The sequence below is a fragment of the Spodoptera frugiperda genome, chromosome 20 (genome assembly GCF_023101765.2).
Source record: "Spodoptera frugiperda isolate SF20-4 chromosome 20, AGI-APGP_CSIRO_Sfru_2.0, whole genome shotgun sequence".
In the NCBI taxonomy this organism is placed as follows: Eukaryota; Metazoa; Arthropoda; class Insecta; order Lepidoptera; family Noctuidae; genus Spodoptera; species Spodoptera frugiperda.
The window spans coordinates 10720804-10747310 of NC_064231.1; the positions used below are offsets into that span (position 1 = coordinate 10720804).

The following is a 26507-nucleotide window of genomic DNA, read 5'->3' on the forward strand; positions in this document are numbered from 1 at the left end:
AAAGATAAGGCACAATACTTAATCAGCAGAAACCTGCATTGATTAAAATTGGCGAAAAGGATTCAGGCTCGATTCACGGTTGGGCAAAATATTGTTGGTTTTTCGAAACAGTCCGGCAATAGCCTTATATGGGACTCGAACATAACTGGTGAAAAGTGGTCTAGTTAGAGCCCCTTTTACTGTGCACAACGTAAACCTACTTTACCCTTTTGGGATCAAATGAATATTTTTCTATTATTACTATTCAGGAAGACCTGAAATAAATTAAACTAAACGCTTATGATATTAAGGTCTATTGTTCTATAAAACGGAACGAACCTGTTACCTCCTATTTTAGCCGCGAGCCACCCGCCAGGGAGCTGTGTGATCAAGTAGCCGTAGAAGAACGAACTCAGCACCAGACCCTTCGTTTGTGAACTCCAGTCGAATTCTGGCATCTGGAGACAATGGGCAGTTACAAAATTAGTTCAGTTACCTAGAAAAAATATTATCAACAATATTAATTATTTTTTTTTTATGGAAAGCGAGCAAACGACCATATGGTTTGCGTGATCGTAAGCGATTAACGCCGCCCATTTAATTTATTAAGTCTTTAACTGCCAATAGAAAACTGTTGAAGGCAAATCCTCCGCTAACGTCGGTCACCGGTGACCCCCGTGGCGTTTAAAGTGTTAACTGCCAAAAAACATCATAACATAACTAACGTTGGTCATCGTATGGCGACTGCATGAGGCATTCAACGTGGTCAAGAGCGCCCAACAACTCATCACTACATAGTATAAAACAAAGTCGCTTTCTCTGTCCCTATGTCCCTTTTTATGCTTAAAACTACGCAACGGATGTTGATGCGGTTTCTTAATAGATAGTGTGATTCAAGAGGAAGTTTTCTACGTATGTATAATACATCACCATTGCACCCATGCGAAGCTGGGGCAGGTCGGTAACTGATAATAAAAATCAAGTCATGAGAATTATTAGTAGCTACAAAATTAAAAACCTGCCACATACGACGATAAGTTCCTCATTACATACAAATACTCTAACCTCAAAAGAGACATCAAAGAACATAAACCTATAAACATGTTTTGATACAACTCCTAAGCATCCATTCCGTCACAAAGGCCAAGCGGGCTAACATTTCAAGGCGACATTATCCCGAAGATAAATGACATGTACTAAGTAACGAGAATAATATGGAAGCTGGAGCAATAAATACTTAACATAGGGCAGATATGGCGAACCTTTACGTAACATAGTGCCAATAAAGAAATGATTTTAGAGGTGCTACATGTGTGGGAGAGCCTTGCTTCGGCACGAACTGGCTGGCTCGACCGGAACCTACCCTAACCTAATCTCCAAAAGGCCGGCAACGCACTTGTAACGCCTTTGGTGTTTCGGGTGTCCATGGGCGACGGCGATTGCTTACCATCAAGTGATCCATCTGCTCGTTTATCAGCTTATGCCATAAAAAAACGCAATCAAAATTTTTTTTTTAATTACTTCATTAACCTAAATTCATCATTATGAAGCATCATGCTGAACAGGAGTCATTTGTGTAACTCTGAATCTTTGATGTTATTTGTTCTGAAAATAACGACAGGCATAGGACAAATTTTGTGTGGTCAATAACGTGCCTAAAATATTGTGCTGCGTGCCAATGGTTCGCCATCCCTGACATAGGCAATATTAAAAGCCTCTCAATGTAAGTGTATCGGCGATTAGTCGGTAGCCAATAAAACTACGGTTGACTGAGTTCAGGATAGGATGAAACTATTAGCACTAATTGCTTCCATTATTAGGGATATGTTTAGATTTGATGTAATTAATTGCCATTAATTGGTTTACTAAGCTAGTTGGATGACGACAGAATAGAATGCCTTTGTTATCACTGATCATTGTAACTCTTTGAGAGTGTTATAAGAACCAAATTATTATGCACTTGAAAGAGACCAAGGCAGCAGTGCCCTTCTGACTGAAATTCTTAGATACTGCAAGCTCCCACCCGCCTGCTTGAGTATAAAAAATCCCTCGTACGTGAAGGGGGCCCATAGTCTACCAGAAGACTATCATGGTTGTGCTCACGTTATCTCTATAACTTTCAACTTAAAGTAAGTAACAGAAGAGTTACATCATAGCAATAGAATACTCACAAGTACAACAGTTCCATTATCAAGTTTAGTTTCCACAGGTTCTGTCATGGCGACTACGGCGACTGACAGGTTGACTCGCAGCGCGTACACGTTGAAGAAGCCGAAAAACGCCAGCAGCGCCACCACCAGCCGTCTCCGCCGCCAGAAACACCATGTCATCTGGTGGTCTTTGGACTGCTCTCTGCAAAGACAAGAAAGAGAATATGAGGATATTTTAAAGAATATTAAGACCGAATATATATAAATATTCTAATCTATGCATTGGCACAAGTGCTGTTTAGCTATAGGCGTACGTATGGGTAAACAGAACAACTGGTACCGGTACAGGTAATATAAAAAGAATTGTTCGGAAAACCGACAAGAGAATAATGCATACGCAATAGAACAACAAAATTCATTGTTGGCAAGAACCTGAGATGTGACGGTACCATACTTTGCCACCAATTTTTAATACTGACACTCGTACAAAGTTCTTCTTTTTAAATCTATAATACGTAGGCATTGAATACCTACTTCTTCAGTCGTCAATCAAACCGCGATAAACCCAGACCAATTTATTTGGAACCGCGAACACGCTTCCAAGTGATTGCAAGTAATTAATTTACCTGTCCCGAAGCGAAAGATAAGGTGGTTTGGTGAGCCAATTTTTCTTTTAAACAGATTTAAAACAAGGGAAATCTGATTCGTACGGCTGGCTTTAAGGCCGCAATACAATTATGTTCGTTATTAGAGCTCAACTGATTCTATACTACCATTAGATGCGATGCTCAAAGTAAAAATAAACATGCCTTCTAAAGACGAGGGTGCCACAAATTGACGAAATTAAGTTAATGAAGGAACCATCATGGCAATCAGACGTAAACACCAAAAAGCAATCAAGAGTAATTTGATAAATTGGTTTAATTATTATAAAGTCATGTGTACGATAATTAAACGTTTAAGAAATTAAAATGCTTTCAGGATCTTTTACTTTCTACGCAGGGATACCTATGAACATTTTCATATTAAATTGTGTTTGCTTTTTTTGAGGGGGGAAAGTCATCCATGCCTTCTCCGCCCTGGCCGAGGCGAAAGGGAGTGCCAGACTCTTACTGACAAAAACTATCCCGTTCCTACTCCTGCTTTTCGAGCTGTTTGCTTTGAACTTTGACAATCGCTGATCTAAAGTGATTGGCTAATTTCCAAGTAATGGTGTCATATACGCTTGGTATATGTTACAAAGAATTCTAATGCTTCAAAACACTATCTGCATATAGGGCAAGTGACCCGGTTGTGGCCACCGACCCCTTTGTGGCCATTTGGACCTTCAAATATTTATAACTAAGGCATGGACAAATAAATTACTCTGTGATGTACAGTATTTAAAATATTGAATATTGGAGACACTGATACCGTTGGCAGCTTTGATGTGTCAAACTTCACTTCGATGCAACAAGTCATTCTTTTTAGTTGAGGGTGAAATTGTTAAGATCTTAACAAAAAGGCTAAGGCGAGCGGGTGAGGATTTGGTTTTTATTTTTTAAATCTTTGCTTATTGTTTGGATGTTTATGTTAATACTACATGAAGAATATATTGTCTAAGTGAAACTAAAGTTATTTTGTCGCCATATGTTTCTGAAGTGCGGTTATTGGAAGGTGGCCACTAATGGAGACAAAATTATGAATTTCTCCATCTTTGGCCACATGGCTGGCCAAAACTAATGTACACAGACACCCGACTTCTCCCCCTTTATTTTATCGTGGCTTTTTCTCCTTGGCTTTACATATCAACAAATACATATTATTCATTTTCAGAGATGCAATAAATTGCCTTCACACAAAGGGGAGGTCAGTTTACTTTGCAGCTTTTACCAACGTCATATAAATGTTGATCTCTTTATTTGTAAGTTAAATTCAAGTGAAGTAATAATATTTCATATTTTCCAAACTAAATAAAAACCATTGTTTGTAAAATGTCCAATTTAATTAATAAATTTTGATTACTTTTATTGTATTTTTTGATGGCCAGAACTGGCACACGACCGTGGCCACAAATGGCACGAATCTGGCCAAAAATGGCACAAACTCACTTTTTTTTTCTTTCTTATACAGTTATTTTTCTATTGGACGTTCTTTAAAAAGGGGATTTTCTTAGGCAAGGTTAATACATGTTAAATGACTTTTTACAAGAAATATGTTCGTGATAACAAAAACTATAAGTTAAGAAAGCTTCAAAGTCGACAAAATTCTTAAAGTGGCCACAACCGGGTCACTTACGATACCAAAGAGTAGTAGTTTTTTAGTGTCATACAACATGCGTGTGTATGACGGTAATAGTGCTACCAGCACTACTGCAAACACACTCGCCTATATTTATTTAACCTCAAAAAAGTTAACACTACATCGTTATAGCCGGATAGCAGATTCGTGTTTTGATTTCGTTGAGTGAGAGTCACTTTTCCTTCAGCAATGATTCATTGTAAAATTGGACACACCTATAAAACACCGCTTAGGTCTAACATGGTTTGACGAGTAGTTCTAATATTACGAAAAATCCTAAAATATTAAGGGTGTTTTTCCACCAGAGATGTGTGTTATGCTGCGAAGATGTTATAGCTAAGTTGTGAAACTATGTGACCGTTTCCACTGATACTAAGCTATGTAGCTGTGCGAGGAAGATGTGCAGCTCGAGTATGCGATGATAGTAGGGCCATCCATAGCACGCATTTCTCCTTATAAAAAATATAGCTTAGCTAAGTCCATTTCCAACCAATAAATATGATTGGTCAAACGCATCCACAGCAACGTAGCGTAGCACATGTCAGGTGGAAAAGTAACCTTAATGTCTGCTTTTATTCAGCTTCTGTTATGTTATCTGACCAGAAGACTTAATAATTTGGTACCAATATAGCTATCCAGCAGCTAAAACAAATAAAACATCTACGATAATAACTCTCAATAAAATGCAGGTTCGGTCAAGGCTTTAAAATACATTATTATATGAGGTATAGTCTATAGGACACATTCCTATTAAATAACATATCCACACAAAGTCAGACAATTGCGCATTAGAATATGTTAAGTTCAACCATAACACATGAGATTAACTATATACATGTTATGTACACGTTGTATATCGATTAGCTTATTAGTTAATTAATAATTCTGTTTACGTATTATGAGACCATTAAATCTCAAACGCCAATATTGATAAATCTGGTTGCGGGATATCGTATAAGTACCTAATACGCTATATATAACCGAAATAGTACCAAACATGTTTTGATGTTTGAAGACAAACTAAAGTAGCTTTTTCTGCTATTAGTAGTCTATATTTACAGATACTTTGGCTGAAAATGCTGCCGTTAACCTTGCCGTCGGGATTTCTACCGAATCGATCAATGAAGAATTGTGATGCTGACTTAGATACTTCTTCAGCACCTACTTAGTCTTCCTTGGCAGTTCTAATGACCGAAATGGTTGCTTCGCGCGTGCTATTTGCTACAATACATTTCAAGGGCTTTCAGGGCAGAGAAGGTAGGTCAATCAGGTGGTTTTATTACCATAAACGTGCTCACATTCCAGTTAAGAGTAACCGCAGTAAACATCAATAACAAATGTTTACCTCATTATAATTTCTAACAAAGAACGTGTTTAACACTTAGAACAGGGGAAAAAAGAAAATGGTCACGCATTAATTTCACGGCAATTAACATTGGAATGTTATTAAATTGGGTCCGTTTTAGAGTGCTCCTACTAATTAATGGTAAATTAAATACGATGCTATGTATATTTTTCAAGAATGCCCGCTAGAGGTATTCCAAAATGCCTTTTTCTGCAATTATAACGGGTCGTGTTTGGGAGGGTCGGCATTTTTTGTTGATTTTGACAAAGCTTTATTCTTCTTTCGTTATTGTTAAAACGCGAAAATGAATTGGTTTTCCTTTAAAATATAATATTTTAGATTACCAAAGATATGAAAGATATCATTAGGATCTTCAATATAAAATTGTCACCTAATTTACATCATCCGCACTTACTGCTTAAAGGTTTTTCTCTGCGCTTGCAGAATGTATTGGCAAATAGTATTATAGGTCTTTTAAAATCAGATAAAGCAAGCGTGCCACTTGTACCAATAGCAATGCTAACGAACTTTAGATTATTATCAATATTTAAATCACACGTCCATTTCTTGCGACATTCCGTCGACATCTGACATTGATATTTGTATCACGGACATTTTGCAACTGACGACTGCAGGTTACACTTTACAATACTTTATACCCATTGTGGAAGTTGCATACTTATGTATTTGCAATGCTAACTCCATGTTTAATGTACGTAAATATAAGCAAATGTACATTTTAGCATATTTTCTTGACGGGTCATTTGCCTAAGTCGACCATGACCGCAACACAAGTGCCTTCTTTGGTCATTAAGTACATCTTTTTGCAAAAGAAAAGCTATATAAGTACTTTATGGACACTATTTGAAGCTATTGAAATGTAAAAATGAATGGTAATTCTAGCCTTGAATTAACACTTTCTCAAAATTCAGATTATAGGAGCTTGATATCAAATATAGTGGTTACAGGAATCCTTAGAATCTGACACCATTTAATTACCACAACTGAGGCTGGGGAGACAATATTCGAGGCTCAAAATATAATATTTTCCTTCGCCAAGTTATTCAGGTCGTGGTTACAAGTATCGAGTTAACTGGTAAGTATTTCGTAACCAGCTAGTTTAACAGGAAAATTTGTAACGAAGAGATATTTTGTTAGGTAAAGTGATAGACTGGTAAAGCGGACTTGTATCGAAGATAACAACCTGCTATTGCATCCGTGTGATAATGGTTTGTTTGTGCTTTCACTTAAAGTTCACTTTGCTTTGTGCTGTAGAAGCTAATGACTTGTTTGATATTTTTATTTTGTTTTGGTCAATATAATCTATTTTTAAGTATGGAAACACGTGCTTGTGATTTTAACACTGCGATGCACTAAACCAGCAGAAAGCCGGTTATAACTTTAGGCTTAGGCTATCTTCTAAGCATTTTGTACTCGTTTACTTACACCACGTTCTTCATGTCCACGTTATTTTGAACATACTAACGTGTAAAATAAAACGTTAAACATAAACACTATAATAACATTCATGATCAACTGATTACCGACGGCTGTTTTCCCTCAAATTGACCTCTGTGAGTAGGTACTTTACACGAACGATTTTCCCTATGTTCTTTTCTGATTATAGCTTGATAAACATGTTAAATGAAGGTTGAAACTCACTTCGTATTTAAAGACTTCATCTGCACTGACTTTAAAACAACTCCATAAACAGTATCTTCTTTCTTTCTTTAAAAAAACTGATTCTAGAAAATTCCACAGTCGTTCGTTGATCACTACTTTCCACCATGTAATAACCTCAGAGCTCCATAGTTCGTGCTTACACCGACTGCCGCGGAACCTCGAATGCCATGACTGAGTTATTTTAGTTGGCGACAAAACCAAGCTTAAGTATATTGTTGTGTATTTATAGTTAGGTATGGAAGGTCGCCATTGCCGTATGAAATGGAATAGGATTCGCATTTGATATTATTTGCTAGTAATGGTGTCTACATTTATTTACATCGCTAATGCTGTCTGGAGTGTTACGTCACTGTTGTATAAAATGTTGTTGACAGTTTTAGTATTATATAATTTTTGTAGACAATGAAGCATTTAAGTGAGAATGGGTAAATTGGTAATCGATTTAGGTCTTGACTTGACACGCTACTTTTTGGTGTAGCGGGATTTAGTTGTTTTTCGGTGATTTAATAATGATAAAGTTAGTAAAGAGCCACTGGATATGGGTCACATCAGGGCAGACCTATGTTCAGTAGTGGACCTTTTATAAAAATAACAATATCACAATATTACTTTTACAAAAATGTGGTAATTGCATTGACGCGTGTGAATTACGAATGGTACTGATATTACTTTCCAAACTAAGCTATAAGCTTGTATTTTGGGAAACAGTGATTCAGTCGTGGATTAAGTCACAATTTCTCATTACATGTCACTCAGTAATGTAGTGAATGTGTAATCTTATGATTGATATATTAAAGTTCAGTGATACACATATAAAGAAAATGTGTTTCAACTACATTTGTTGGTTCCTTAATCACGCTATTTTTTAAGGGGGGCAATCGTCCAATCGCCAGGGCGAGGCGAGAGGGAGTGTCAGACTCTTACTGACTAAAAACCACCCCATTCCTACTCCTGCCTTTCGAGCCGGAGCCCCGGTAAACCCGCTAGGTAGTCCGCAGCTCCGGATCCTAAATCACGTTTCATACTGGAAAACGTTCACGCAACTTCAATGGCTATCCAACAGAACCTTATCAGTTAATTTCACTACGTCTATATGAAGCGTTTTATTAGTTTTTTATTGGAACCACTTAACATTATCAACTAGATTATTTACTGGACGTCACAATAAGGGGAGGTTCCTAATTCATTCGGTATTTTGTCCGCATCGTAAAGTCAATGTTTGATTGTTGGGTTTTATTAGATAACATCTCCACTGTATATTTAAAGTGGATAGATAAAATAAAATGTTTGGATTTCGTTAGTTTGTTTTAGCTTAGTTATTTATGATTAGATTGCGGCTGTTAATGCAGTCTGTTGTAGTGCTGACGATTTTAAAGGATAATCTTTAATTGTGCAATATAAGTCTTAAAACAGGAAAAAATGCTTTACCTACTTTACGTTTTCTTAAAGGAAAAGTTTGTGGAGCAAGGATCTTACTTCTATTTTAAAATTTAATAATAAAAAATACAGTGTTTTTTTTTTTTGTAATAAGTATCGTAAGACATACTACTAAAATAACTAAAAATAACATATTACTCTAAAAATTGCGTGCGCAGACGCGGCGACGTCGTGCTGCTTACTCTGTCGCCGCGGCTGCCATGTCTGCTTCATGATGAAGAGTCCCTCTGTGACTCGAAACTAGTAGAGCTTTTGTCAATGTGCTTATTTACGTCTAATTGTGTAGTTATTTTGCTCTCCAGAAGTGTGACTAAAGACTTATGTTGTAAGTTACTTAATTATCAGCATAAACATTGACGTTTCTATGATTATTATGACAAATGACCTTTAACTACTGCTTCAGGAAAAGAAGTGATATTAAATATTAATTAGGTAGGTACTAGCTTTCCGCCTGCGGTTTTGTTCGTGTGGATGTGAAATTTATGCCCAGCAAGTCCATATCGTAAAAGAATACTGGAATAAAGAGTCTATATATACTCCCTGAAGAGCAAATGTTTCAATTGTAAAACAAGCCATTAGTTTCGGAGCCTATTCAATGCAAATAAACACAAAAATAATTATGGAATTTTCCTGTGTATAATTTTAGTATCTAGATAACTTCCTACTTACTTTGTAATCATGCGACCAGCATAACCTTTGTGCCTCCATTCTACCCGTATAAAAAAAAACTCTTTGTGTATGATAATTACCTACACAAATATTATTCTAAAATTAGTTTCTAAGAACAATTCTGCGTCCAAACGTGGTTAGCTTCTAAAATACAAGGCTTAGAATAATTTGCACCAAAAAAAAAGAACTTTCATTCAGCAACGTGGGCACGGCACTAACCATAATAATTACGTTAGGGTTTGTAAAAGTTAAACGTTAAATAAGTACGTGAGGTTATTTAAAACGAGAGCCAAATGTGACTGGAGGTTGTCTGTTGTGAATTTTGATATTTAATGCGACACGTCCGACCAGCTCGCATTGTGTACACCAAGTCGGTTACAAATTACCTGTTCATTTATTGTTATATAATTTGAAGTAGACTGAAGTGTACTGTCATCTAAGCTGTTTGGTATCTGGAGAAAGTAAAGATTAAGTCAGAACGGAGACGGTAGTTATTGTTAACTAAGAATCTTTGGTAACCATCGGCTCAGTAACTAACCAATGGTTACTTACTGCTTCTGCGCTGATCATCTCGTGTTTCCTTATATGTATACCAAATATCTTGGACATCAGCTTTTGTGAGCTCAGAATTTACTTCAAGTGTGGGTGAGTCATGTATCAGCACAAATGGGCCGGCTCGACCAGTGATACCACGGCCTTCCAGAATACCGACATGAAACAACGCTTGCCATTTCCCGATTCCCTAACAATCCTTCAATTCCTAACCCCCTATCGGTGTCCATAGGCGGCAACGATTACTTGCTATCAGGTGATCCGTCTGCTTGTTTATATCGGCTTATACCTACTACAAAAAAAAAGTACAAACGTTGAAAGAAATCTGGTTCTGATTCAAGGCTCAACTTCCAACACTCTTAAATAATAGCAGTGGTTTACAATTAAGGCGTAACATGGTCATTGTAAAAAAAGCATGGGAACCTGTCTTAATTCACGAGGGAGTCCAGTGCGATTGTGCTTACAGTTCATTGACATCATATACCTACCTACATGCAACAATGTATATGGTGCTAGGGTGCTCAAAAAGCATGGCGAGCGCAAGGAAGCGAAACGGGTATCGCATTACAAGAATCAAAAGGTGTTGCAATGGTAATTATGAATAAAAGATGATAATCATTTCATAAAACGTGATGGAACATCTCATGGACTTTGTAATTGAGTCCAAAAATAAAAGTAGGTAAATAATATTATAATTATTCACGAAAATAAAACCAAAGGATTTTTTGTATGAGACAGAAAATTGGGTAGTACATCCTGTACAACAAAAATAAAAATAAATCCATCAACAAGAGATTTTTATTGCGGTAATAAATAAATAATAAGCGGAGCAGTGGAGCGTTCAGCTCCTCAATACAGCCGGTACATAACAAGTGTGTTCAGGCGTAATCAGCGAGGCAAATCTCATATTGATTGGCTTTGTGCCTTTGTGTAAGAATTTTTGTAACAAACCGGTGATTCATTTAATAAATACCAGCTTTATTAGACATTTTTGAATGCCTTTGAAAGTCTTAAATAAACTTGATCAAAATGAACTGGAGAAGTATGTAGGTATAAAGCAATTGATAACCATGTTATTGAAACTTGATCATCATCATTATCATCAATCGGAAGACGTCCACTGTTAAAAAAGGCCTCACCCTTAGTCCTAAAAAAAAATGATTAAATTTATTTCGATCAATCTACAAAAACATTTTTGTGCATGCAGGTATTCAGGTTTGAAAGCAATATTTTTAGACCACTGACACTGTCATTTTCTATCCGATTAGGTACCCCTTGAAGCAAAAAATAGAAGTCAAGGTCTTGAAAAACCCAGTTTTTAGTTCAAGTAACAGTACAGATAGAACGGTACAAAATAAAGTCAACAGCTAGGTGCAGTAATTAGGATTGTATTGAGATATTGCGTGCCCATCCTCGACTATTTTGCGTATGTGCGATAATTAAAATGGTGGGCATTGCAGCGTGGTGACGATAGGGTAGGCTTGACGCAACCAAGCCTTGTGAAGAATGTTTTCTTTTAATAACAATACGTCTTGACCGAATTTCCGAAAGAAAAATGCAGGGCTCGTAAGGTAATGTATTCGCTATCTCGCCTGATGGTAAGTGATGATGTGGCCTACGATAGTGCACGTCTGCCCATAAGCAACCTCAGGCTTTTTAAGACACCCAGGTTATACCCATCAGGAGACACAGACTCCCTAGTAGTTTTTCTTTTATACTAGTGAATGATATAATATGTGAATTACAGCTTAAAATAACTAGCGTGTCAACTGAAAACATTAATTATAGTTTGGTACTTTCCACAGGCAAAATCAAATTCCAACTATTTGAACACACACTGAAATACAAAGAAACCTAACGAAGAAAAGGCGTAAACGTTCAATATAGAAAGACTGCACAATACCTTACAGACAACTGTCCATAAAAACTCTATCGTGATATAAATCAGTCGCCTTATCCCAGATTGACACGATAAATCCCAGAATGGATGAAAAGGGACAAAAACTGGGCAATTTTGTCCCTTCCTTCCTGAAATAGTTAACAAAGACTTACTCTACTAGGGTCCTCTAAAAATCTTAATGTAAACGAATTTTAGAAGTTCCAAGTTCCAACTTTACGTGACCAATTAAAAAGTTCTTGCCGCCTAACAACATGTTTGGTAACCGTTTAAAGTGAACCTAGCCAAAGAACATGTGCTTCAAACATAAACCTGTGAAGGCTTAACTGATTTAGTATGTAGATTGCGTCCACTGCCTTAAAGTATAAAACTTCGAAGCATTCTTGACTGCTCAAAGTGAATTTGCCTTTGTAGACGACATTTTTCAAACAAGGGATGCAAATTGGAATAGAAATTTAATTTACAATATAAAATTCACGAAAGAAAACCTCGCTTAGCAAGCCTCGCTTATAGCTTGCAAATAAGATTAGATTAGTAACTATTGTTATAAAAGGCAACTTAATAAGTGTGAAATTGTGAATATACATGATGATGTTAATTCTTTTGTATCATTAAAGCATGAAACTCATTCGCTACGCTACATTATAAGCGGTGTAAAGATGTCCTTTGAAATAATATCAAAGAGGCGACCACGAACATTTCACAACGAAATAAAGAGGTTCTCTTTTTTCAATAACATGTGATCTTGTATTTTAAGCTGATGCTTATACTTACCACCAAGTTTTTCCAATAACCCACCTACTTCCACCTAAGTTAGGTCAACAATAAACTCTAATCGGATTTGGATGAAGTTTCATATCATTTAGTTACCCAACTAATAACTTACTAACTTTGTACCCTTATTACAAGAGACGATAACGTAGCAAGAACAATAATAAAGGTTAATAGAAAAAACTTCAGGCATATCAAAACAAATAAAACTAAATCAATCAAAAGAAAAGAAAATAGTGAATGAGGACAAACAAAATGAAACGATGACGGCTGAAACGAACAAACAAAGTTTCATCAATAAAATTACCAGCAATGACGTCTACAGTACGTGGGCAAATAACAAAAACCAATCAACTGTCTAACACATACAGGATCATCAATTCGAGTCATTCGATTAACGAAATATAGGAGCAACACAATAACTTTTATAAGAAAAACCCCACAAAAGCGAGACACCGTAAAAATGATGTTGGTAAACAAAGTTTCTGGAGCACTCATCAGAAATTTCCCCCTCATTCATGGCTTATGTCGTTAAGAAAACTCCCTGTGGTAAAATTAATTCGATGGGACCCATAAGATGTTTGACACGGGTGTCGAATTGGCTACGACCTAATTAGGTTGTGACCCAATTACTATTTTAAAGATTCCGTTACGAGAAATCGGTTGGTTCGTGTGATTGATGCGTCGCTTCATAGAAATCAATCGTGATCCAAGTCATTAAGTTTTCCATTTTGAGTCAGAGCATTGAATTCAGTGAAAGAAATGGCTGAGACGTCGCACCTTGACACGTTATTCAACAGAACTGATACCAAAGGCAGTATTTATAGAATCGAGCGAAGAGTTCAAATGATATGGATTGTTGAATAACAAACGATTATTTCTTTTGTGCAATCGTGAGGCGCTGTGGTCGTCAATCGTCTTTATGGAAACAATAATTTTATTGTTCATCAATTTCCATTATTATATATTTCATCAAATTCAATGTCAGGTTAAGTAATCATACGAAAATGGCGTTTCAGGTGATGGTTAATAAAGTAATTACTTATACTACGAACGAATAAGGCATTTTAGTATGTACGACTATACCATTAGATAGATTTTTGTTCAATTTTCGAAATTCTACCGCGTTTAAATCACTACAAAGCATGCTATTATCAATTATGGAAGCATTGGCAACACCTTTCACATTCGAGGTTGTCTCAGACACACACAGGTACCTACACATACAACATAAAAAATGTCTTTGTTTCAGTTGTCGCAGTTAACCGTATATTTCTTTGCGGAAACAAGAAAACTATGCTAGTCATGTCATGCTTGTTTCAAGATTATTTCTATAAACAGTAACCATTGTCGCCGTTACAGTTGTAATTAATTATCAACCCGTGCTTTGTTCACTGGGTGCAGGTTAGAAAGTTTTGAGTTTACAAAGTAAGTTGCCTACTACTGATTCTATTCCATGTTATGGTTCAAATAATTATGTTATCTTCAGAAATAACAAATCTGTATTTATTGTAGGATAAAATTTAGTTCAACCTGCACACGCCGTTTTGTATCATGATACAAAACAGCGTGTTGTGGCGGTGGCGTTGTTTGTTGTACTCACAACAAACAACATAAAAATGAAGGTCGCAGGGAGCCGCTAGATGCAGGTCGCTTCCAACCGGCTTATCTGGAAGTCATTGGGGGCCTACATTCAGTAGTGGTCTTGCGGCTGATATGATCATGGTGATGATGAGTACAACAACCACCTCCGATCAAATGAATCTCTAAGGAGGCATACAAAAAAATAATTGGCACACACGCAGTTCCTTGCAAATAAGAGTCATAATAACTTCTTCGTATATAACTCGTGGACGTGATGTGGTCGTGCGTTGTAATCAGAGTGTTTACGGTCATATACATTTTACTTGTAAAAAGCGAAAGGTCTATGCCCTCTAGCTGCTTTTAAAACAAAATCCAAGGACTCTGTTCCATTATAATTCGAATGTATTTAAATTTTTCAAGTATTTTTTTTTTAATTCTTGTCATGTTTCGCTGTAAGGGTTTGCTTAAGGGTATACAGAGTTAATGAACAAGATGCAGTCCATGTCTGTTATGGCTTTATTGGAAAATTTTAAGCAGAAAAGAATGTTTTGACTTCAGAAAGTGATGTTGCTTGATTTTTATCTTAATACACCAACATTGCCGTAGACTTCTCTCATTTAATGAGTTAAGAAGGCGTACTAGACCCTGAAACCTTGAGGATCTTTGAGTGAAAGGAAGAGATCGGAAGAATATACGCTGGAACTAACATTGAAATTATCATACTAGTTTTAGCACGTCCGCGTCAATATACACAATCATGTCAGATCATAAATATTCTTAACAACGTGGTAACTACATTTCTTGGAAAATTATTAAGTCGAGTACCTAGTGAGAACAAGTCATTTGTTAGACATATTTCATTAGCTATAGAGCTATTATACTCTTAGGTACCTACAAGAGTGTAAGAACGTAAACAGTTCCGTACCTAGTATTATAAATCGATTAAGTATGCACTATACAGACCTCACGATTTAACTGTGCACTTTTATCTGTACAGTTTTTTCTGTATTCTTAATTCGATTCAGTTAAAACTGTACAGTTCAACTGTTTGCTCTACATGCCTACGTAGGTCGTGTATAATGTATACTACGTAGATATTATACGTCCAGTAAGCTAGCTAGGAAGCTTTTTGAGGGTCATCGTCATTAAATCGGTATTTTTAGCGTGCATAAGAATAAGAGTGATTCGTATATAAACATTCACATATAAATATATAGGTAGTAATACCTATTAAGTAGGTACTAAAGTAAAAAGTGACGGAAGATAAAGAATCAATTTATTATTATGACTATTGACAAGAATAACAAATAAAATACCGACGTGAATGCTATCCTTTCCACATAAAAAGTAACATTCATATAGTGAGTTACGATAGACAATTGACATAAAAAAATATAGCTTTTATAAAACACAGATAAGTAATGCACAGCTCAAACCAAGTTATCTAAAGAATGATAAAGTAAAATGTTCAACGTTCATGGTGCCCGCATTAGCACTCAGTCGATGACGACAAATGGCACACGTTCATAAAACGTCACCTAATCAGCACATGAGGATCGGATTCGACTAGTAAATGAATGCTGGAGTAAAATCGATGACTTGGTTTATCGTTTAGATTAATTTAAAGCTTTGCGTTGGTTAGTGAAAAGATCAAATTCTCTTCTTCATCTTACATGTCAAATGACACTATCTCTTCCTATCAAAGATGTAATAAATAAGGTTTCTATTAACCCATCTCATAAAAATATGCCAGTCTGAGTCTGAAAACGGTCTCGAGAAACTATTTATTCGGATATGCTCACTAAACAATTTTACGTAGCGACTCAATAAGTCTTCGTTGTGGTGGATAGTTCTTTAGAACCATTATTTATTCAGCTTGGACATTAATCCTTTAAATATACTACATACAATGATTATTTAAGCCTACAAAAACAACAATACAAAGAGTATTTGTCAGAATTTTCCACGGAATTACATGTTTTTTAGACTAGGATAACGTGGAAAGTTTGAAAAGAGAATCTATTTTGATGATACAAGGTATCAAAAGGAATGGAGCGGCTAAAGTTGTTTTTTACACGCTAGTTTAGCTTTAGAAGTGACGTAATGTGTTATATAACTTCGCATCACGGCAACAGTTCTTCGACCCCTGACCTCAGACGTATCTGACCGTCCCGAGTACAGCTTACTGACAAAACCTTTAACAAATGGCATTTTAGTCTTCGTTTTTCCACATTATTTAAAAGTTCTAGGCCATTGTGTCTAATGGTTCAGCTTCCAGTGCATTGGTACGAATATTGCTTGACATCAACTGTTGCGAACTGAATAATTTTGCTAATAATTAGACTCTCTCGAAGGAAAGTAATTTTTGCATAGAAATTTTAAAAAAGTAATTTGTAAAGAGGAAAGACACCAATTTATGCAAAATAAAATTTAATAAATCGAATTAACAGACGAAAATTCGGTGGCAAAAATATTCAAGACTATATTGCAAGTATTGATTCGGTTCTATTTTTTAGCTGAATCAGCATAAATTTTATGGGGAGCCAAAAATACGATCTGCCGTATTGTGACTACGATATCGTATTCTAATTCCTCTCCTAAAGATAAGGTCCAGTAGAATTATAGCTGGCTTTGTGACTTCGATAAGCGTGCCGCAGTAAAATGGATCATTTGTTTTGATATCTTTCACAACGTTAAATAATATCTGTTTCAACATTTGAGAGATGAAACGCTAAGCTTCGAATAACATCCTGGTAGATAGTAAATAAGATTATTATGCCCATTATAATCCATTGTTAATTGGCAAAACACGAGTAGATTATCATCAATTTGTAGTTGAGGCTCGGAAAATAATCCGGCAGATCATATTACAAATGAGGACTTATCCAATGTAACAGGAGTTTAGGTAATCTTGGATATAGGAGATAAAGTAAAATTATTTCTTGTCCTTAAAGGATAGATAAATCTGGCCAATCCTACAAGTTTATTTTCTGGGAGAAAAAAGAAACAATCTCTTTCACAAAGCCTGTAGATATACTAGGGTATCATAACTTCAGTAGAACATTAACCTTGAGGGACAATATTTACACACAGTCCTGGCCATATCTTTAACTACCACATACTTTTTACTAAACAAATATAAGTAAGAAGCAGAGCTAACTAAACATTAGCTTATCTTCTCGCTGCAAACCATTACCATTTGATTTGAACCAGTTAAGTAACATGTATTTTCAAACGCATATTTTTGCTCTTTCATTGTTAATTTTCTATGCTTTAGCTATATCAGTGATGATTATTGAAGTCTAATTTCATAATTTGTTAATTAGGGCTAATAACTAATTTTACTGTACTTGCATAGATGCTTTTGTAACCAGTCTCTGTTGATGTACTACGCAGCAGAAAATTAAAAACGGTTTTAAACTGCAGCTGCATTTATTTACGGATAACTTGTTACCCAACTGTAGTAAAGGTATTGAAATTTTTATTGGAAAATTATTGAACGGCTCAACATGTACTTCACTATGTAGTTTAAACAAATACACATGAAATCTGTCTTCATAAAATATGAAACACATCTAACTAGTTTATCGAGACGAGTATAGAGTATTTTTGCGTCTCCTCCAATATTTATCAGGCATGTGTACAAAGAGTTTTCCTTCACGAAAATGTTAATGGTGCGGCGCTTGTTCCAAACTTTATTGGTAATAAAACCACGTCAATCTGAATTCACGGAGGTTTTAAGCGAAAGGGGTATTATATTTATGAGCTGTTTCCGCTTCTTAATATACTTCACCAGTAATCGGATTGTCCTCCGAATTCGGTTTCATACGTTGAATTTATGTCGAACTGTTGATATGGGGATAAATATTCCGCTTTTTCGAAACGGGTAAAGACCAGACATCTTTCGTCCTGCTAATTTGGAACTTTTTCTCAAAGGAAAACTTATCCTTTTGTGGTAGGTACTTATACAGCACTTTTACTGAAAGTTTTTGCTTAAGAAAGTTTTATCAAAATTCCGTTACAACCGAACAGATGGAGGGACAAACTTTCGCCTGTCACCAAAGTAAACGCAAATACCTTCTAGTCCGGCCAACTGGGTGCCACTAACTTCAGAATATAATAATTGAATCTCTAAACTTCTACGAGCCAGTACTGACATTAATATTCCCCGCCTCGTCAGACTTCGTGAAAACTGTACCGGTTTTTTATGTTCGAGTTGCATTAGATACAAAAGCATGTTGTATAATACGATATTGTTATTCCGAAGCCTCCAGTTAGACAGGTAACCAGTTATTACAGGTTAGACTGTTACTTTAACAGTGACGTAACAAATTCAGGTACAAAAACTTAATAGGAAGATCGCAAATTCTCCTTGAAGACTTGTTAGCAGCATTCAACACTTTTATTCGATATACACGTTTCATTTTGACATAATCCAAAATGGCTCGTGTTTCGCTTGTCAAACTGATTTCTTAATATCTTTGGCTTTGTATCTGGTTGTTACCTCAATATCGTGTCATAGAGGATTAAATCGGTTCGGTTTCATACGTTTCGATGTTTTTAAATAGCTTGTGGGATTTTGTTGCTTCCCAATCCAATCTTTTCACATGACAATGTTAAATGACATTTCACGAAGTGGAATCTATATAAAAACGTTATAAATTCGTGTTTTTCTGCTTATCAAAAAGGCATCTTGTAGCATGTTATTTGCTCATAAACAAACGATCAAACAAACAAAAGATTTGTAATGGAAAAAATCACGCCGCGGATAAAATAGGCTCTTACGCATATGATTAGTTTATCGCCCCACAACTTTCAACTCAGCCTATCGTCGAGCTTGAATAGGACCAATTTCAGAGTTTACGACTAGCCCCGAGGCTTTTCTGCATATAAAAACTGGTATCCCAAGTTCCACTTTATTGCGGCCTTGACAGTAATCTTGTTAAACAGTTCCGTGAATCGCGTATGAGCATACATTACTGTAAGAACACATAAATACTAAACCGCTTTTACACCTAATATTGTACTTAAGTCCTAAGACATAAATGTCAACAAAGGAACCAGATTAAGTTACTTTTCCTTTCGAATGCATAAATTAGCAATTTTAATGGTAATTAATGAATCTTGAACAATATTAAAGCATGCATAATGGTGAGTTATGTAAGTTTCTACGGTAGTAGAAACTCATAATACCGTTGAAAAGAAATTTCAAACTGCCAATAACGGTTTCAATCACAGAAATTATTTAGAGAAAAATGAGATATGAATTCATTAAAAAGTGAATTATTGTTCATAGTAAAAAAAGTCTGATCTCACAAACCTACAGAAGAAAATATAGGAAGAGCCACGTATCTGTAACCGAATTAGATATCCGAAATTCTAATTTCGCAGCCCATTGCACAGGAATGCAGCATTCACACTCCGGACGAAAATAGCAACAAGGAAGTCTCCTGTGATTGCGTCAAAACAATAAAGGGTTGATAAAAAAGGGGATGGGAAGTCCTCAAGGATTCGGTCCTTAGAATTAGATGGACAACAAATACTGCAGGTTATAATCAAAGGCACGCGATCAGTTTTTCCTTGGGAACCGTTTTTTAAATCCGCCTGCGATAGCTTTAATAACCCGCTATTAAACTGTATTACGGCATTAGCGAAATATTTCTGGTCTTCCGGCGTCTGCATTGTGTTTATATTCGCATAACTATGTACTGAGAATTACGTCTTTTATGTACATTTGTTTGGTCATTAAGATTGCGGTTGCTAAAATCTGGTTTGATTGTTTTACGTGTATGAATGTTATCGCTTATCTTATTTTTTCTAAGATGATTCAACCGAACGCCGTCGCGAAATCGAATTTTAATGATAATTAATTTTAATGCTGTTTGTGAGAATTTGCACTTTAAACACTTTGACTTTACTATTGAATTTCATCGTAAAACAGGTGAATATAATGGCAAATATTATACAAACGACAACAATCGTATGTGCAAAAACAAATCGAGATAAAAACAAAGAAACACATTCGATAAAAAGAGATTATTTGGAAAAGGAAACCTCTTCATAAGCCGATTAAAACCTTCTTTTGGATTTGGAGTAAAAAGGCCACATTTATTATGTAAGAATTGCTTTTTTGGGCTTAAAAGTTAGTACATTTTAAAAGATATATGGTAAGATAACGATTTCGGGACATCCACCTATTAATCTTCATATTTAAATATTACTTTTAAAGGCAAATAAATATTATTATGTCAATGTTTATTTAAGAATCAACCTCATTATTTGAATACCCGCATTAATTTGGACAAAAAGCCTAATTCTACTGATAAGTTTATTAAACAAATAAGCACTTGGATACTAGGAAATGTGAAGGTCACGAATTTGTTTGAGATGTAAGAAAAATAAATATTAATGAGAAGAGAACACGTGTCTTTGAACAAAAACAGGTCCAATTATTCTTATCAAGTTTTTATGATGTCTGAGTAACCTATTAATGACATTGGAATTTGATTTTATTACAAACTTCATGAGAAGAAAATATGCTTTTTACATCTAGTGTTGAGCTAAGTTCGTATAGAAAATATTGGTATTAGGCATCGACACTCCAGCTTGAAAAGCAGTTGTAGGAATGGGGTTGTTTTCAGTCAGTAAGAGTCTGAAACTCTCTCTCGCTTCGCTCAAGGCTGGAGAAGTCTTTGGATGATATTCCCCTCTTAAAAAAGGCATGTATGGTAAAATTTTAGGACAGGACTGCAGGACTTTTATTTTGGTGCTAATGTAAGTGTTCGTTTTACGAGCATGATAAAATAGAAAGATTTCGAATTTTACATTTACATTTTATGCCATTTCTGAGTTTCGATTGTTATACGTCATAGTTGAACACGTGATATATTTGATATCCCGTGATCATAATTTTTATTTTCTTCATCTAATCAATAAATTATATATTTCCTAAATACCGCTTGACTAATAATTATAGAAAAACTTAGCTTAGGTAAAGGAAAATTAACAAAAAACAGTGTTGACCTCATAGCAGTAACTGACGTCAAATTTATCTTATCTATTTATTTTTATTTTACTTATTAAATCAGAATGTTTATAACTATTTTTATCACAATGATCAAGATGTTGAAAACCTATAAGTTTACAATCAAGAAAAGTAATAGTAACCTCAAATGGAAAATAACAATTTACCTATTGCAAAGATTCAGCATAGATTTGTTAATTGACTCTCAGAATCAAGATCCAGAGACGACCACAGCATCGCTTGCTAAACGTGCAGATTAAGATAACCCTCTCCAAACTCAGGTCTTAAATGCAGCAGTGGACAGTTTTTGGTTGAAGATAAAGTAGCCATCAAAAAGAGAATGAACGCATAATAGCGTACCATTATTTTATGTCAAACTTATGTACCTACCTAAACAAAACAGGTACCTAATACCACTAGTTTTTGTCCACACCCAAGAAGTTATTTTCATTGGAATTCAAAATAAACAATTGTGAACCGTGAACCGACTTGTATGGTACGGTACCAGTACCCTTAGTACAAGTTCGCTTTACTTTTAACGAGATCGAAATGAAAGCGCGTTCGGTGCTCTGATTAGTTGGTTCATTCGCTCCGACCAATCAGAGCGCCGAACGAGCTCTCATTTCGTTTTCGTTCAACGTAAAGCAAACTCATACTAAGGGTACAGGCTATCAGTAGATGGAAGCAGGTGACGGGTTGTCGACCTTGTGGTGCCTAGAGGCGGTCACTAAATAATTAACAGTTACTTATTGGGACCCTTTAGTTGAGTCATAGATCGAAATGTGGTCCAAAGTTACGAGATAGATAATGGTTTAATGGGTTCTTGGGTCAATTTAAAAGCTATTGGCAAATAATGTATTGAGGGCGGACTGCAATTTGCTGTGAGGTGAGGTCTTTAGGTTAGAACTCGTGTCTAAACTTTTCGATTTAAGGTTGATTTTTCAATCTCAAAAATTAAAAACATTCCTCAGATACACTTATCTTTGGAAAAATCGACTTTCAGGGTGCTTTTTCACCAGAGATGTGCTATGCTACGTTGCTGTGGATGCGTTTGGCTTCAACCAATAATTTTCATATAACTTAGCTCTGCTATGAATGCGTGCTATGAATATGTGCTATGGATGGTTTCCCTATTATCGCATCTTCCTCGTGCAGTTACTTTGTGGTGGCACATCTTACTTGCACCGCTGCATAGTTTAATATCAGTGGATACGGTCACAAGGCAACTTGCTTTATTCCATAAATAAAATTAAAAGTTCATAACTACAAGACCAATAAAAAAATAATAATAAGGTGTTCAGAAATGGTATCCACGTATCAGTAATAATAAAAACATTAATTTCAAATATCAATTATGGACGCATAATACAATTAGGCAGTTCAAATAAAAATATACGAATACATAATAACAGTTTGCTTGAAAAAAAAAAAACTATGCAGGAAATAGTTAATATATTTTTAATAAAGGTACAAAGCAACTGTTGGCCTTTGCATTTCAATATATTTTTTTATTATATTATGTACTTCGTATATGTATGTTGTAAGGTTCATTTTAACGGTATTGAAATTAACTTAGCGCGTGACAGGATCTTTTTATTGAACACGATTCTTTGAAAACTACGTTTTTACATGTTATAGTTTATAATACCTTTGTACATATATATTTAGATTATTATCGGTTTTGAATTCTATGTAATCCTCTATTACATGGGATTACATTTGCAAATGAATCTATCGCGACAATACAATATTATTTTTTATAATACCGATTATGTGGTATGAGGTACTTGGTTTAGTTTGAGGATCAATTCAGAAACTGCTGATACTGCAATTGTCTTCATAAAATGACAAGCAGACGTAAACTTCTTCTTTAATCAACCATTCAAATTATGGTTTATTCCAAATTGATGTTTTATCAAATCTTTTTACATGCAAAACATCTCTAATGAGGTAATTCTTCAGTAGTTCGATTCAAAAGGTCCAAAGTAAATAATAATATCTCATAATAATAAATATCTGGGCTTTGTTAATTGAGTCGTCTAATTAATTTAGTCTTTACCCTCATCACAGTCGTCAGCAGGATATCTGTGTGTCATTAAACTGTCCAATAAAAGTTTCCAGGGACAGTATGACTTTGACACAATATTTTAATAAGCTAAGCTATGCTTAATTAATATTTGCTTAATTATTATTAATTGCTAGCAAAATCTTCAGCTTCATAGAACCATGGATTACGAAACATAATATTTGCGGAATATCCATACTAATATAACAGAGTAGTGTGAAAGTAAATGTGTTTGTTAGGGGCCGTTCAAGTATTACGTAAGCAGATTTATTGCAATTATTTACCCCCCATCCCCCTTGTCAGCAAAAGTAAGCAAAGCTCTTACCCCCTCCCCCCATGCTTACGTAAACATTTGTCAATTAATGTATTGTTTTTTTAATTTTATAATGTTATAATTATAATTTGAAAAATAAGAAAATAGATTTAGGATAGAGATTATATTTTACTGAAACGGTATTCAACATAGAGTAAAGGACAAAAATATTATATCTTACTAACATAACAAACTTATTTTAAATTTTTGGTACATATATTAAATTCAAATTAACAGTCTTCAGTCCATGAAACCCGAATCCATGATTCTAAGTTTTCGATGACATTGGATTGCTTCGATTGCTGCTCAGTGTTGTGAGTCTGCTCGCTTTCATCCGATTTTGGAATGTCTACGTCATTCTCATCGAGCCATTCAACATCATGGTGCTCTAAATTTTGAATAATGCACATCAGTTCATTAGCACGACGAGCAGCGACTCTTACAGGTCTAACTTTCCTATCAGTGTGCGTGTTTACTTTCTTATGGATCTTTTCGATGTGACGATTTAGTGACTTGACGGAAGCATGATAAAGACCACACGTTTTGCATGTTCGACTTGATAGCCTCAATTGTACCGTCGGACAAAAATAATCGTATGGCATTTGCAGGAAATCTTTGAGTGAAGCACTTAAGCGTAGAGCTAAATTGACTGGAAGATTAAGAAATTGCCCTCCTTCATCTAAAACCAAGTCATCAACTGTTTGTTTTACTTTTACAGGTGGTGGAAGAAACCTGTTGTCTAGTAATCTAAATAGTCCACTTCTTGGACGACAGCATTCTGTATTTCTACATTTTACAATTTGGAGCAAGTATTGGCTTTCACGCACATGTTCTGAATACCATTTAATGTCTGGAAAATCAGGAAGATCTTGTTCACCTGCCCCAACATATTTTGCATTAACATTATAGCCATCAATTTCCATTGAACTCCATACTTCAGCTAATACTTTTCCTGCAAATTCGAAATTAGATCTTTCTAAATGTTCATCAATTGTAACGCCACGTTCATCCAAATGAGACCCAAAATGGTCATGAGGCAATATTAAACCAGCCAGTTCCCGACTAAGAGGAGCCATTCTGCGCTCTACTCTGTTATACGCACTTCTTCCGGGAGCATTGGTAGCTAAAACAATGCATCGAGATCATGTCGCTTAAAGTGTTGTATAGCAAACCCTATGACTTTTTGATAACGCGGATTTTCATCTGGCCCTCCATCAACCGTCATGATTACCACTGGTTTTACTAGTCCATGGTCAGTTTTAGCTAATGGTCGAAACTCTTCAAGTTCGAGAAGCGTCTCGAAATCCTGAGCATGAGTATTAGCAGTAGATGAACTATGCTTTCCACTTCGAATAGCGATGTATGTTGGTCCAGAATATCCAACGGCTTGCGGTTGTCCTAGCATATTGGAAGTGATTTTGATACCAGCATAAACAGATGGTATTAATTTATGACGCTCAGCGATTACCCAATCGTGATCAGGCAATTTGATTCTATATTCCATGTGCATTAGAAGAGGTGCTTGCTTATTTGCCGCAGTTACGCCAATAGGGACTCGAGCTTTATCATCTTGAGATATGAAAAATACTTGATCTGGTCCTAGTATGGATGCTATGTTCTCTAAATAATGGATTGATGTTTCAGCGAACTTGCTATCTAAGTGGCTCTTGTGGTGATCAGTTTGAGCCCGAATGAGCTTAACAGGGACTGTCGATACATGTCTTCGTCCCTCTGCAGAATTAGATTTTCTGGGAATCAAACGAAGATATGTCCCACTGCGACTAATGTCAAATCCCATTTTACGTAATTCTTGTGTGAGTTCATCAAGAGTTTTTACGCTGCGAATTGATTCCGTTCGTCTTCTATCATCTGCTGCACTCCCAAATAAAGCTATATCCGCGATTGTTTTCAATAGTAAAGGTTGATTGCTTTCAAGATTAGGACGTCCCACTGAATCCCTCAGAGATAGTCTTTTTTTCATTTCTGGATTTTCATGACAAATATCTTCTAACTTTCTTTTCATACCATCCCTGTGTTTCTTCTGGGCAACTGCGTTTTGAACCTTCCTGTTTAAAGACTGTTTTGCTGTTTTTATTTCCTCGCGCAACTTAATGATCTGTTTATCAACTTCAGCACGGATTGACATAGTATCTCTGGCAGAATACAAAGCATTCAAATTTTTTTCGAGTAGAGCAATCTTATTTTTCATAGCTTCCTGAGAAGGTTTTGGTCTCTGTTTATCTGTATTTTTATTAATTTCGCATTGCTGTTGTGATTCATTACCGGTTTTTATTTTATCTTCTTCCTGTTTTTTAATATTTGAAGCTGGCTGTGTAATTTGTGTTTTTTCTGCAGGTTTACAGGTTGCCTAAAAATAAAAACTTTCTATGGGTTCTGCTAAAGATTCTCTTATTAAGCTACATAAATACAAAGTATGGCAATAAATATGGTAAATACAAAACCCTATGGCTTTAAATCTAATATCTTTAAACGAGCAAATCGTTCCGGTCACAAAATACAGGGTGTTATAGTCTATTCAAGTAGGTATTTAAAAGAATATAAACAATCTTGATATGTCTTTTTATTGAAATATGCAATTATAAAATCAGATATCTGTAAAGGTGCGTACAGACATCGCGAGGCTTGCGCCGCGAATGGTTCGTCTCGCATACATCAACCTGAGGCATGCTACGGCACATGTATACGTGCGAACCATTCGCGGCGCACGCCTCACGATGTTTGTACGCACCTTTATGTA

The 26507-nt window shown here is 35.6% G+C and overlaps 1 protein-coding gene across 2 annotated transcripts in view; it reads right to left on the reverse strand.

The window, feature by feature from the left end:
• LOC118282223 (vesicular glutamate transporter 1) overlaps positions 1-26507 on the reverse strand; it is a 50202-nt gene that overhangs the window by 10131 nt on the left and 13564 nt on the right. For both annotated transcript variants that reach the window (XM_035603191.2, XM_035603190.2), the window contains exons 2-3: positions 2151-2331; positions 319-437 (exon numbers count right to left, since the gene is read on the reverse strand). In XM_035603191.2, coding sequence (XP_035459084.1) covers positions 319-437; positions 2151-2331 — 300 coding nt within the window. The remainder of the gene's footprint in view (positions 1-318; positions 438-2150; positions 2332-26507) is intronic.